Below are 14,407 nucleotides of genomic sequence, written 5' to 3'. Positions count from 1 at the left end.
ACACCCACAGGTACAGTCTCCGATCCTCAGAGCCCATCAAGGGAGGCACTCAGTACGTGCCTGCTGAGTGGGGGCATCCTCTCCCAGGTGACACACTGAGGGCCAGAGTGGCCCTGTGTTTCTCTCAGCATCACCAACACACAGGAGGACCAGCTGTGCAAAAGAGGGAACCCACCCATCACACCTCAGGGTGAGCCCTTGCTGGAGATCACCAAAGACCTGCGCGAGGACGGAAGGAGGATCAGGGCAGGGCTGGCTTGCCCCCGACCCAGGTCAAGACCCCAGAGTAGAAGTCAGACATACAACCAGGCATTTGGAGACACCATAGATCATCCACACCCAGAGATGATCACAAATGCTCATTTTAGCCAAGTCTTCACCTCTTCCTATTGCAGTTTTCTTTTTTTTAAATCAGAACTGAGAAAGGTGGGCAAGCTTGAAAATATTTAGTTTTCCAGCTTCCTGGCATCCTCTGAGGAATTAGCCAAGTTATAATAAGATATTCAGTAACAGAGCACAGAGAGGAGAAGCAACAGAGGCTTCTGGATAATCTATAATATGGTTAATACAGGGCAACAGAATAGTCAAGAAATACTATTACCAATGCATGTAAAATTCAATGCAAAGAGGAGAAAATCACAATGTTTCCAGTACTTCAAAATCCATTGGCTTTGTGTCTCTCTACTCTCCTTGAGGAATGCTGGCCTGACTGCCGGGGGGACGGGGAGGGAGAGGCACTGACCCCTTGGCACAAATGCAGGCTGCGGTCAGTGCTCTCTGTTGCCCGAGATCCTGCTTCTGGGGTTATCCAATCCCGTGAACCATGCAGTAAGGATGCAAGCGTGCACATGTGCATACAGGCAAAGCAAGATAAAAGAGAGCCCCGTAAGTCTAATAAGACATCAGCAGCTGTCCTGAACAAAGGTTGTTCGGAATGTGAGTTTACAAGGATAATTACCACCACATTACACAGAGTGTAATAACTCTGTTGTTAGCACCAGAATTTGTCAGATGTCACACGGAAAGGGGAAGAGCTGTAACTGTAAGTGACAGGTTGCTGAAAAAATGGTTGGTTTCTGAAGCACCTGGTCCCCTGAGTCTGTACCGTAATCTTGTTCTTAAAACAACAACAACAGGCAAGAGTACAAACACTTTCCACTGCAGAAACTGCCAGTTTGTTCAAATTTATGGAGAGAATTTTCAAAGTGTGAGTGTGCCAGTGAAGGCAGGCTGCTGGAGTCTGTGTTCTCAGCCCATGCCACCACAGGTGGGCACCGTGGGGAGAGCCGGGCTTGTAATTCAGGGAGTTCTGGACGTGAATCCTGTCTGCCCTGCTTACCAGCCCTGTATTCTGGGGAAAGCAGTTAACTTCTCTGAGCTTCCATTACCTTGTAAGATGGACTTAATAATCTCTAAGGCATAGAGTTGTTGCCAACAGTAGTTGTATGTAGAGTACTTATCACAGCACCTGGCAAATAGCAAGTGATCAGGAAATGGGGCGACTATTAAGCTGACTTGCCTACCTAAATATCATAGTTTGCTGCATAATGCAGAGGTGACTGCCTGCGTATTACACTTTTTTAAAAAAAAGAAATGGAAACATCACAAAGCTCTGAGAAGGTGGGGAGAGAAAAGAGGTGATAATAATTGTTTGGGTTTTCCTTAGAGACTATAGCCAGGAAATTATGCTCTCCAGAGGAGAATGGTTTTGGAAAAACAGCTTATCCTCATATGCCACCAGAGCTGTTTTCTTTCTTTTCTTTTCTTCCAGGTAAAAAGCTGCAAGGAAGTCTCCTCATATTTGAAAGCCTTTGGGGAGCTCATGAAATGGAGCCCATTTCCTAACTGACCACCCACAGTAAATTTTCTGTAATGCATATAATGAAGTATTTCGATTGACAGAGCATCTCATCTTGCCCTCTAAGAGACAGAAATTGTGCCCCGAGCACGGTGCATCTGGTTGTTTACTGCTGCCCCAAGGCTCACAAAATGCTGCAAGCACAGCCTAGAAAACTGGAGATGTTAAGGCTGAAATAGTTCTAGAAAAGCAAAGGTCTTAAATCCTTTTACATGACATGAGAAAGCACCTCAAGTTCTAATTAAGCTAAAGCAATTAGCCACCCACAGATACTTAATGCTGCTTCCCATGGCCAGGCAATCATCTCTATTAAAACCCATTTTAAAGAAAGGAGCAGATCCAAAAGCTCCACGGCACACACTTCCCACAAATCAATTATGCCTTAGACACATTGAGGCAAGCTCTGGGCCTGGCAGAGGGTGCTTTTAGGAAAAGATGGCATCAGACCTGACGAGGTAATTGCAAAAAAGGAGGCGGCAAGGCAGCAAATGGGACACTCGGTGGTAACAAAATCCACTTGCAGAAGGGGACACTGGATCGCAGATGGGTTGGACAAAGCAAGACCAACTGAAGCCTCAGTTTCCCTGGCCTTAGAATTCCGTGGTTGGTGTAACAAGGCATCAACCCCACCCTGAAGGAGTACATCAAGCAGAGGGGTTCCTGCCTGCGTGTGAGCTGACTACCGTCCAAACTGATGCTGCACAGGACTGTCCTCTCCCACATCACAGCGTGTCATGGAAGCACCGACAGGGTGCATCTGGCAGGTTCACAGTGAGTCCAACCCACTCAAGTTCATGTGCTTTCCCCAGTCCAGTTAGGTCTAGTCAGTACTCCCTAAGTCTCCCTTTAGTGAGGGAAGTTCATTGTTGTTTCCAGCCCAAGGCTGTTTCCAGACTTGGCAATAGCAACAGCGACACAATGGTCAATGGTTGAGTGTTTGAAAATTAAGTACAGCCATCCCTCTGTCCACAGGCAATTGGTTCCAGGACGAATAGGTTTGCAGATACCAAAACCCACGGATAGTTAAGTCCCTTATATAAAATGGCATAGTATTTGCATATAACCTATACACATCGTCCCATAGACTTTAAATGATCTCTAGATTACTTTTAATACCTAATGCAATGTAAATGCTATGTAAATAGTTGTAAATACAATGTAAATGCTATGCAAACATTTGCTGGCATGCCACAAATTCAAGTTTTTGGAACTTTCTGGAATTTTCTTTTTAATATTTTCAATCCCTGGTTGGTTACATCTGAGGATGCAGAATCCATGCATACAGAGGACCAACTGTACCTTCCTCAAGAACTAGGGTTGTTTCTGTTTTTCAGTCCAGTCAAGTTAATCCAAAAACCCATTACTTCTCAACTGAACAAGAGACATTTTTCTTTCCCATAGGTTTTTTTTTTTCTTTCGGATTTAGAAAATTTCTCAATCATCAAGCAGACATCAAAAATGCTGATCTAGATAAGCACTGTCCAACAGAAATAAGATTTAAAATTTTCCTAGGAGCCACATTAAAAAAAGCAAAAAGATATATGAAACTATTGTATTAGAATATTTTATTTAACACACTCTAACAAAAATATTACTGTATAATCAATACAAAAGATTATTAATGAGATATTTCAGATTTTGTTCTCATACTTTCTTTTTCTAATACCATATTGGACTGTGCAGATCTAGAGCTATCTTTAAATTGACATGGAAAGACTTCCACAATTCACTGCTCTATGAACAAGGAGTTTACCAAGATGTATAGCATGATCTCATTTTAACTATAAAAATCTGTTTCTGTGTGTTCAGATATGGATAGACAATAATCTGCAACACCAAAAGGTGATAGCAGTTTTCTCTAAGAAGTAGAATTATGTATGGTTGGTCATTATTTTCTACTTTGTGCTCTTTTGTACTTTCTAAATTTCTTTGCAGTAAACATGCACTGCTTAAATTATCAGGAAAACTATAAAGCTAGCCTTTGAAAAAAAAATCTCTCCCTTATTTTAAGCTATACCACCCTGATCCTGCTGGCACTGTAGCCACTGTCCTATTTCCAGCTAACAGAAAGGATGGACAAACATAACACCCCCTGCCCCTTGCGCCAGCCACTGTCATACTTACAGCCAATCATCATGATGGCCACTGCAAAGATCTTCTCGATGTCTGTGGATGGGGCGATGTTCCCAAAGCCCACACTGGTGAGGCTGGTCATGGTGAAATACAACGAGGAGATGTACACGGAATTCTTGCTGGGACCCCCTTCCCATTTCCCTGAGCCGGACCCATTAAACTGGTAAGGGGTGCCAATGTCCATCGCCAGCTGGTAGAGCCAGCTGTTGTTGCGGATGGTCTTGGTGTCCTCGTCAAAGATCTCATAGTCCCCGATGCTGTACCAAATGCAGGCCATCCAGTGAGCAGCCAGCCCGAACACACACACCAGCAGGACCAGCACGGCTGCCCCATATTCAATGTAGTGGTCCAGCTTCCGGGCCACTCGCCCCAGACGGAGCAGCCGGACAACCTTCAGAGAGCTGAACAGGCTGCTGATGCCCTGGAAGAAGAGGAGCACAGGGTCAAGACCAAGAAACAAAGATACTAACAACTCCTTCCCTCCACTCACCAGGGCTGGTCCTTCAGCACAGTGTATTCCCTGAGATGCAATATAAGGTAACCTTTAAAACATTGTTTCAAAGTAAGTCATAATATGGAGAAATGCTCCATATATACTGTACACTTATTGTATATATTTGTATACTTATGCACAATATAATTAGAAGTTTTTCCAAGGTATATGGAAAGGAGATTTCCATTAGCTTTTTTTGTTTTTTACTTCCTTTAAAAAGCAAATAAAAAAATAAGACAGGGGCTTCCCTGGTGGCACAGTGGTTGGGAGTCTGCCTACCAGTGCAGGGGACACGGGTTCGGGCCCTGGTCTGGGAAGATCCCACATGCCGTGGAGCAACTAGGCCCGTGAGCCACAACTACTGAGCCTGCGCAAGTGGAGCCTGTGCTCCGCAACAAGAGAGGCCGCAACAGTGAGAGGCCCGCGCACCGCGATTAAGAGTGGCCCCCACTTGCCGCAACTGGAGAGGGCCCTGGCACAGAAACAAAGACCAAACACAGCCAAAAATAAATATAAAAAAAAAAAAAAAAAAAAGACAAATAAAATTGGAATTTTATTCTAATTATATTCTGTATAAGTATACAAATACATATGAGCATTTTTCCATATCATTACTCATTTTAAAATAATATTAAGCCCTCCAGAAAGTAGGCATAGAGGGAACTTTCCTCAACATAACAAAGGCCATATATGACAAACCCACAGCCAACATCGTCCTCAATGGTGAAAAACTGAAACCATTTCCACTAAGATCAGGAACAAGACAAGGATGTCCACTCTCACCACTATTATTCAACATAGTTTTGGAAGTTTTAGCCACAGCAATCAGAGAAGAAAAAGAAATAAAAGGAATCCAAACTGGAAAAGAAGAAGTAAAGCTGTCACTGTTTGCAGATGACATGATACTATAAATAGAGAATCCTAAAGATGCTACCAGAAAACTACTAGAGCTAATCAATGAATTTGGTAAAGTAGCAGGATACAAAATTAATGCACAGAAATCTCTTGCATTCCTATACACTAATGATGAAAAATCTGAAACAGAAATTAAGAAAACACTCCCATTTACCATTGCAACAAAAAGAATAAAATATCTAGGAATAAACCTACCTAAGGAGACAAAAGACCAGTATGCAGAAAATTATAAGACACTGATGAAAGAAATTAAAGATGATACAAACAGATGGAGAGATATACCATGTTTTTGGATTGGAAGAATCAACATTGTGAAAATGACTCTACTACCCAAAGCAATCTACAGATTCAATGCAATCCCTATCAAACTACCACTGGCATTTTTCACAGAACTAGAACAAAAAATTTCACAATCTGTATGGAAACACAAAAGACCCCAAATAGCCAAAGCAATCTTGAGAAAGAAAAACGGAGCTGGAGGAATCAGACTCCCTGACTTCAGACTATACTACAAATCTACAATAATCAAGACAGTATGGTACTGGCACAGAAACAGAAATATAGATCAGTGGAACAGGATAGAAAGTCCAGAGATAAACCCACACACCTATGGTCACCTTATCTTTGATAAAGGAGGCAAGACTATACAATGGAGAAAAGACAGCCCCTTCAATAAGTGGTGCTGGGAAAACTGGACAGCTACATGTGAAAGAATGAAATTAGAATACTCCCTAACACCATACACAAAAATAAACTCAAAATGGATTAAAGACCTAAATGTAAGGCCAGACACTATCAAACTCTTAGAGGAAAACATAGGAAGAACACTCTATGACATAAATCACAGCAAGATCCTTTTTGACCCACCTCCTAGAGAAATGGAAATAAAAACAAAAATAAACAAATGGGACCTAATGAAACTTAAAAGCTTTTGCACAGCAAAGGAAACCATAAACAAGATGAAAATACAACCCTCAGAATGGGAGAAAATATTTGCAAATGAAGCAACTGACAAAGGATTAATCTCCAAAACTTACAAGCAGCTCATGCAGCTCAATATCAGAAAAACAAACAACCCAATCCAAAAATGGGCAGAAGACCTAAATAGACATTTCTCCAAAGAAGATATACAGATTGCCAACAGACACATGAAAGAATGCTCAACATCATTAATCATTAGAGAAATGCAAATCAAAACTACAATGAGATATCCCCTCACACCGGTCAGAATGTCCATCATCAAAAAATCTACAAACAATAAATGCTGGAGAGGGTGTGGAGAAAAGGGAACCCTCTTACACTGTTGGTGGGAATGTAAATTGACACAGCCACTATGGAGAACAGTATGGACGTTCCTTAAAAAACTAAAAATAGAACTACCATATGACCCAGCAATCCCACTACTGGGCATATACCCTGAGAAAACCATAATTCAAAAAGAGTCATGTACCAAAATGTTCACTGCAGCTCTATTTACAATAGCCAGGACATGGAAGCAACCTAAATGTCCATCGACAGATGAATGGATAAAGAAGATGTGGCACATATATACAATGGAATATTACTCAGCCATAAAAAGGAACGAAACTGAGGTATTTGTAGTGAGGTGGAAGGACCTAGAGACTGTCATACAGAGTGAAGTAAGTCAGAAAGAGAAAAACAAATACAGTATGCTAACACATATATATGGAATCTAAAAAAAAAAAAAAATGGTCATGAAGAACCTAGGGGCAAGACGGGAATAAAGATGCAGACCTACTAGAGAATGTACTTGAGGATACAGGGAGGGGGAAGGGTAAGCTGGGAGAAAGTGAGAGAGTGGCATGGACATATATACACTACTAAACATAAAATAGATACCTAGTGGGAAGCAGCCACATAGCACAGGGAGATCAGCTCGGTGCTTTGTGACCACCTAGAGGGGTGGGATAGGGAGGGTGGGAGGGAGGGAGATGCAAGAGGGAAGAGGTATGGGGACATATGTATATGTATAACTGATTCACTTTGTTATAAAGCAGAAACTAACACAACATTGTAGAGCAATTATACTCCAATAAAGATGCTAAAAATAAATAAATAAATAAATAAAATAATATTAAGGGTTGTGTAAAATTTCATATTAAGTAATGAAATATTTTAAGAGTTGCATATTTATTTCATATTGTATATTTCACTCTAATTATATTGTGCATACATATACAAATATTTATGTGTTGAAAACCAGGAAACACACATGGAAAAACATATAAAACATTAGCAGTGGTTATTGCTGCACTGTCAAGTTATGGAATTACAGGCAATTTTTTTTATATTTGGATATATTTTTGTTACGCTTATATATATTTACTTTACAATTACAAAAAAATAGTTTTTAAGATAAAAATAAAGAAACAGCTGAGAAGAATAAAGAATTGAGATTCTGTTTTCTCAGGAAAGTTACAAATTCTTGGAAGGCTACATCACTTCCCTCAGGCCAGGGATACAATCAGACACAATCTACTTAATCACAGTCAATCAAGGAATCTCAGAGCCAGAAGAAGCCTGATTTCACCTGGTCAAGCCTCCTCCTTCCAGTCCCACCGGGACAGGCCTATTCTCTGAATAGTAGTTCTCTAGGGAATAGCACTGTGGTAGGGGCAGGAATACCAGTGTAGAAATCTGTCAAATGGGGTCTGACGCCCAGGTAAGCCGCTAACTTCCTACGTGAATGTGGACAATGCAGCTACCTCTTAGTTCCCTTGTCTAGACAATGTGGGAGGTGGACTGGAGGAGCTCTGCATCTTCTCCAAATGCTCATGACCTTTTATCTCCAAAGGGAACTGAAACATATTAAAGAAGTTGTACATTCAAAACCTCAAAACTCCTATTCCAAAGTGATTCCAAGGTGTAGGAAAGGAGATTTCCATTAAACTTTTCCTACTTCTATTAAAAAGCAAACAAACAAGCAAACGGCATAAAGACATTTCTTTGAACTAAGACTTCGGTCTCCCTTACGTAGCAAAAATCCAGCAGCAGAATGATGCCCTTCACCAGGTAGAATGAATGACTTTTCACTATCCTAAGGACTGGACAGTTTCCAGGTCACTGCTATTCTCTTTTGTCCTCCATACCCTTAATGACAACCCCCAAGGGTTAGGATACATCACAGACAGAAGGAAAACATGTAAATGCTTTCTAGTGAGTCTGTGTCAGAGGCTCACCAAGGCTGCTTTCTTCTCCTGGGCACATAGCTAACCACATTTCCCGGCCTCTTTCCATCTGGGTGGGTCTCTGGAACTAGTTCTGGCCAGTGGAATGTGAGGTGAAATGAGTGTCACTTCCAAGCCAAGACAGCTAAAAGTAAGTGTGCTTTCTCTACAAGCTTTTTCTTTCCCCTGGCATGCGTTCCTTGAGGCCAAGTACTGACGATGGTGGATGTACAGCATGGAAGGGGCCTGGGTACCTGGAAGACTATGTGGAGCACCCCCTCCCCCCCAAATCATCTTGAAACTTATTGTGATGTCAATAAAAAAAGGAACCTCTGAAGTAAGCCACTGAAACTTTTGGGAATATTTGTTACAGCAGCTATCATTAGCTGCCTCTGACAAATGAACACACAAACCATATGGAGCATAGCCTTGGCAATAAAAACCACAGATCAGGTTACCACAAATTATTTCACTGAGGTAGGGGTGAAGGAGGTGGGATTTATTGCCCTTTAAAAAACAAAAACAAAAAACAAGGACTTCCCTAGTGGCGCAGTGATTAAGAATCCGCCTGCCAATGCAGGGGACATGGGTTCGATCCCTGGTCCGGAAAGATCCCACATGCCGTGGAGCAACCAAGCCCATGCGCCACAATTACTGAGCCTGCGCTCTAGAGCATGCGAGCCGCAACTGCTGGGGCCACGTGCCACAACTACTGAGCCTGCACCCTAGAGTCCACGTGCCACAACTACTGAAGCCCACGCACCTAGATCCCATGCTCTGCAACAAGAGAAGCCACCGTAATGAGAAGCCCGCGCACTGCAACAAAGAGTAGCCCCCCGCTCGCCACAACTAGAGAAAGCCCGCACGCAGCAACAAAGACCTAACTCAGCCAAAAATAAAACAAAAATTTTTAAAAAAACACAACAGTTTTGTAGCCATAAAACTCATAAGAGAAATAATCATTTCTGGCCCAACATACACCAGCAAACAGATAATAATGGGTTTTTCTAGGCCAAGGGACTACATCCCCAGGGTCGGTTCATCCAAACTGCTAACTATGACGAAGTTTACCGTTGGCATGTCTAGTATTCATCCCCTGGATCCCCTTTTCCCTCCATGTGCTTTTCTCAAAAATCTGCCATGAGAAAATCCTCATATTAAGGTGTAAAAGACTGATGAGGGTAAATGTGTATCCCCTCTCCACAGAGTATTTGCATTTTATCAGAGGGAAACCAGCTTCCAATAGTGAAATTAAAAGCACCCACAGCCTGGATGAAGGAGATATTTTGGGAGGCAAAGGAGCCCTTTTGATGACTCAGAAATCAAACACATATAAGCAGCCACTTATTCGCCACCTCCTCATAAGGAGGTTCCTGAAATCATCTTTCAAAGCAGTTCTACTCTGAAGCAGAACTTATCACCCAGGGCAAAATGACTGCCTCGTCATTTTTTCCTCACTCATATTCAACCCAAAGCAACATTTATGGAGAACCGACTATGTACTCCGTGTGCTAATGCTACAGGGAAGATATTAAAATGGTGCTGTGTTTGTCTTCTTGCTCACTATTGCATCTTCAGTGCCTGGCATGTGGAGGATGCTTGATAGAAAGAAAGGAGAGAGGAAGCAAAAGCCTAATAACTAATGAGAGATAATAAATAACTAGTTATTAGCAGAAGCCTAATAACTAATATGATTAGTGAAGAGATACTTCTACATAATAGTCACAGAACTTGAGAGCTGAGAGGGAGCATAAAAATCATCTAGTCCAGCTCCTCTGAGCCCAGCAAAGCCTTCTAGAGCTCCCTTAAGGAATGGTCATTCAGCCTCTCCTTGAACTCTCCCGTACCTCTTGAAGATCCCATTCTGTGGCAGGCATTCACAGAGATGAACAACTGGGTCCCATCACCTTTCACATCTCCCTTATGCTCCATCTGCACTTCATCCTTCTTCCCTTCTCCATCCCTTCCGAGTGGCCACCATATCACATGCAACTACTACCCAAAGGCTATGCTATCCTCTGGCCATATACTCCAGACAACACAAGCATCCCAGACAGTGGATGCCTCTGCAACTACTACCCAAAGGCTATGCTATCCTCTGGCCATATACTCCAGACAACACAAGCATCCCAGACAGTGGATGCATACTGGCATCTCTGTGCCTGCTCCCTCAGCCCAGAATGCCCAGGTCCCCAATTTCTGCCAGCTGGTACAGTAGTTATCCTTCAGGTCTGCCACTACCTCCACCCTACAGACTTCCATGACCACCCCGGAGTCACAACCGATCCCTCACCCCTCCATGTGTCCACGGTATTCTGTATCCATCACTTTGCATTAAAGTTTCCTATACTCAGTTCCCCAACTACATCAGAACTACATCTTCCTGAAGGTAGAAGCCATTTGTTATTCATTTTAGAAGCTTCTTATACTGGGTTGAATAGTGTTCCTCCCCAAATTCAAGTCTTTCCCAGAACCCCAGAATGTAACCTTATGTGGAAATAGGGCCACAAGTGCAGGTATAGTTAGTTAAGATGATGTCATATTGGAATATGGTGGACCCAGAATCCAGTGTGACAGGTGTCCTTATAAGACAAACACAGAAAGACACGTGTGACTATGAATGCAGAGGTTGGAGTGATATGTCTTCAAGCCAAGGAATGCCAAGGATTACCAGCAACACCAGAAGCTAAGAGAAAGGCATGGAACAGATTCTCTTCTAGAGCCTTCAAAGAGAGGATGGCCCAGCTGACACCTTGATTTTAGATGTCTAGCCTCCAGAACGGTGAGAAAATAAATTTCTGCTATATTAAGCCACCCAGTTCGTGGTAATTTGTCACAGCAGCCCTAGGAAACTAATATATCTATACAAGGATTAAAGCCAGCACCTTCTCAGAGAAGGTCTCAAATGTTTTCTAAACTAAATTGAAGAGTTTGGCTTATGAGAGAATTCTTTCTCATTTTAACGAGCTTCTGGAACAATATAAAATAAGTACTTCCTCATTGTGTTATCTGTGTATACACAGATGCTCTATTACACGGTTTTGCATCAGTTCCCTCTTATTGCACTAACAGTTGGAATTCTAGCTGTTGAAAAGCATTTCAAGCTATTAATTTGGTTTTGTTTCTTATTTGCCTGAAGTTCAGTGGATTAGATAAATAGAATATTCCAAACTTTTTAAAAATTTTAGTACGCTAAAAATATGACAGCACCATATGGTAGAGAATCACATTTCCCCAGGGACTTCTTATATCAGAAGTCCTGCCTCACATTTAAATAGTTCCAGAGAGTTCTTTATCAAAACCTTAAAGTTAAGAAGAACCAAGGATTTCAAGTTGAGTCCACATGGCTGGAGGACAGTGAGAATCTGGGCTGGTGAGCCTCATCATTGAAGGCCAACAAGTACAAATGGAAGGAAGCCTTCTGAAATCTCAATAACCTCAGCTGTAGTGATCTTGATGTTATTCAGATTGAAATGGACATTTGGTAATTATCAGATTCATTTGTGTGTGAACTATCAAGTTTTGCCTACTTACCCGGACCAAATTATTTCGTTAACTTGGGCTATACCTTGCCTCAACTAGCCATATTCACCAATCTTCTGCTCTTTTTTTTTTTCCTGTCGTACACATGAAAACAACACTGTCACAGACTGATGACAAAGTGTTATTGAAAAGAACAACTCAATCTTTCGGGTTCTTGAAAAGTCTCCCGAGGCTTCCAAGTCTGTGTGGTGACACATAGCAACCATAGCAAATTCTGCAGGTACACTCTATTTTTTTTTTATTGCTTTCAACCTCACATTACTCAAAATTACTCTTCTCCCACATCCTCCTCCAGCTAAAGGTCTCCTTCATATGCTTCCTCAGAGTCCTCTAGAACCTATCCTCATGCATAGAGAAATTCCCAGCCTCAGGATTTTCATGGATTGTTCCCACCACCTTCCTGCTTTAGTTGAAACTGGCTCTCCCAAGCACCTTGCTTTTCCCCATCCTGGAGTTAGGAGTAGGGAGTTTCAAACTCCACACTTCCAAAAAAAAAAAAAAAAAAAAAGAAAAGAAATTCACCTTCTTTAAGATTCATGCCATCCAGCAATACCACCTCCTCATTATTGTCATCTGATTATTGATAGTTAACATCTATTGAATGCTTACAAATATGCCAGAACTTGGGCTTCATCTTTTATTAATTATCCTATTTATCAACTTCTCTGTCCCTCCCTTTCATCACCTGGCTGCCAGCCCATCTCCTGCTATCAGCATGGGAAACTTTAATGTTCATGGGGAAAAATCATTCAACACTCCAGTCTCTCTACTCCCATTGACCTTCACCCCCCCTCCACATCCTGGGCCTGGTCATCACTGGGAACCGCTCCATCTCTGAAATCTTACACACCAGCATTCAACACAATGACTACACACTTCCATTCCTCCCACTTTCTCCTTTATCCCATCCAACCTGCTCTTGGGCTTCTCTTTCATATCTCTATCACCATCTATCTCTATCTCATATCTCTATCACCAAAACAAATGTTTTCTGTACCTAACATACTTTTTTTTTTCTCTCAAGTTCTAGAATTTATATACCAGTGCTATTCTCAATAGACACAAACTGAAAATCACTGATATTGTAATACACATTGGAATAAATTAATAGTTAAATGTTTACACTATGGAATCCTATGCAACAGTGGCAATGCATGATCACAACAACAGGCAACCATATAGGTATATTCACAAACAACATAAGGAATAAAAAAGCCCAATCCAAAAGTGGTTATCCTGTGTCATAACTTAATAACCTTTTTCCTCCTTACATTAGCCAGACTTGAACCCTGACTACTACAACAATGTGGGATGGACTCTCCTCCCTTAGTTCCCACAACACATCTCTCTCTTTTTTTTTTTAACATCTTTATTGGAGTATAATTTCTTTACAATGGTGTGTTAGTTTCTGCTTTATAAAATAATTCCCCAAAGCAATTGCTCTTGGCCTTTTTCTCTTCGCAATATACCCCTTTCCCTGGGCAGCTGCATCCATTAATGTGGTTTTAACCACCATCTATATACTAATTACCTGTAATCCATCTTCTAAAACCAGACATTTCTCCTGACCTTAACACCCCTATGGGCATGTCACTGGGATACCCCATGGCTTCCTCAGTCTGACATGTCTAACCCTCAGCCCAGCTCCTATTCCCCAGCTTGGAGAATGTGCCCAAGGTATACAGTCTCCCAAGTGAAAAACTAGATGTCTTCATCTTAGCTATGCAAATTTTTAATTGAATGTTCTTTTTACAAGGGTGATGTTAAGGTATATCAGTATTCCAATGCATAATTTGCTGCCATTTGGATAAAAATAGAAAAATATTTTCTTGTCTATACACATAATATCTATGGAACTATACATAAGATACTAGAAACACTGATGGTCCCAGGAAGGGAGATTCTTCATTGTAATATCCTTTTGAATGTTATACCATGTGAATTTTTGTTTATCCAAAAATTTTAAAAATTAAATTATAAAAATAATTAAATACAAGTTTTAAAATATGACCCAACCATTCAATGGCTTTCATTGTCTTCTGAATAAAATTCCATTAGTTTAGCCAAAAAAAAAAAAGGCCTCTGTAATTTGGTCTTGGACAGCTTCATCATTCACTGCTTCCCTCCCAGGCATCCTCTGCTTTAATCATATCAAATTATTTGTGATTCCACAATCACACTATGCCCTTATGCCTTCACACATGCTGTTCCTTCAGACTCAAGCACTATTCCCCTGGTTGTCTGCCTGGCAAACTCTTACCCATCCTTAAGGACATT

The 14,407-nt window shown here is 41.4% G+C and overlaps 1 protein-coding gene across 2 annotated transcripts in view; it reads right to left on the bottom strand.

The window, feature by feature from the left end:
* Window positions 1-14,407, bottom strand: part of KCNH1 (potassium voltage-gated channel subfamily H member 1) — a 418,364-nt gene that overhangs the window by 233,795 nt on the left and 170,162 nt on the right. For both annotated transcript variants that reach the window (XM_036874642.1, XM_036874648.1), the window contains exon 7: window positions 3,983-4,412. In XM_036874642.1, the coding sequence (XP_036730537.1) occupies window positions 3,983-4,412 (430 nt within the window). The remainder of the gene's footprint in view (window positions 1-3,982; window positions 4,413-14,407) is intronic.

Source organism: Balaenoptera musculus, chromosome 1 (assembly GCF_009873245.2).
Source record: "Balaenoptera musculus isolate JJ_BM4_2016_0621 chromosome 1, mBalMus1.pri.v3, whole genome shotgun sequence".
NCBI lineage: Eukaryota > Metazoa > Chordata > Mammalia > Artiodactyla > Balaenopteridae > Balaenoptera > Balaenoptera musculus.
The sequence above is the reverse complement of the archived record's forward strand: the minus strand, read 5'-3'. Positions and strand labels throughout refer to the sequence as shown.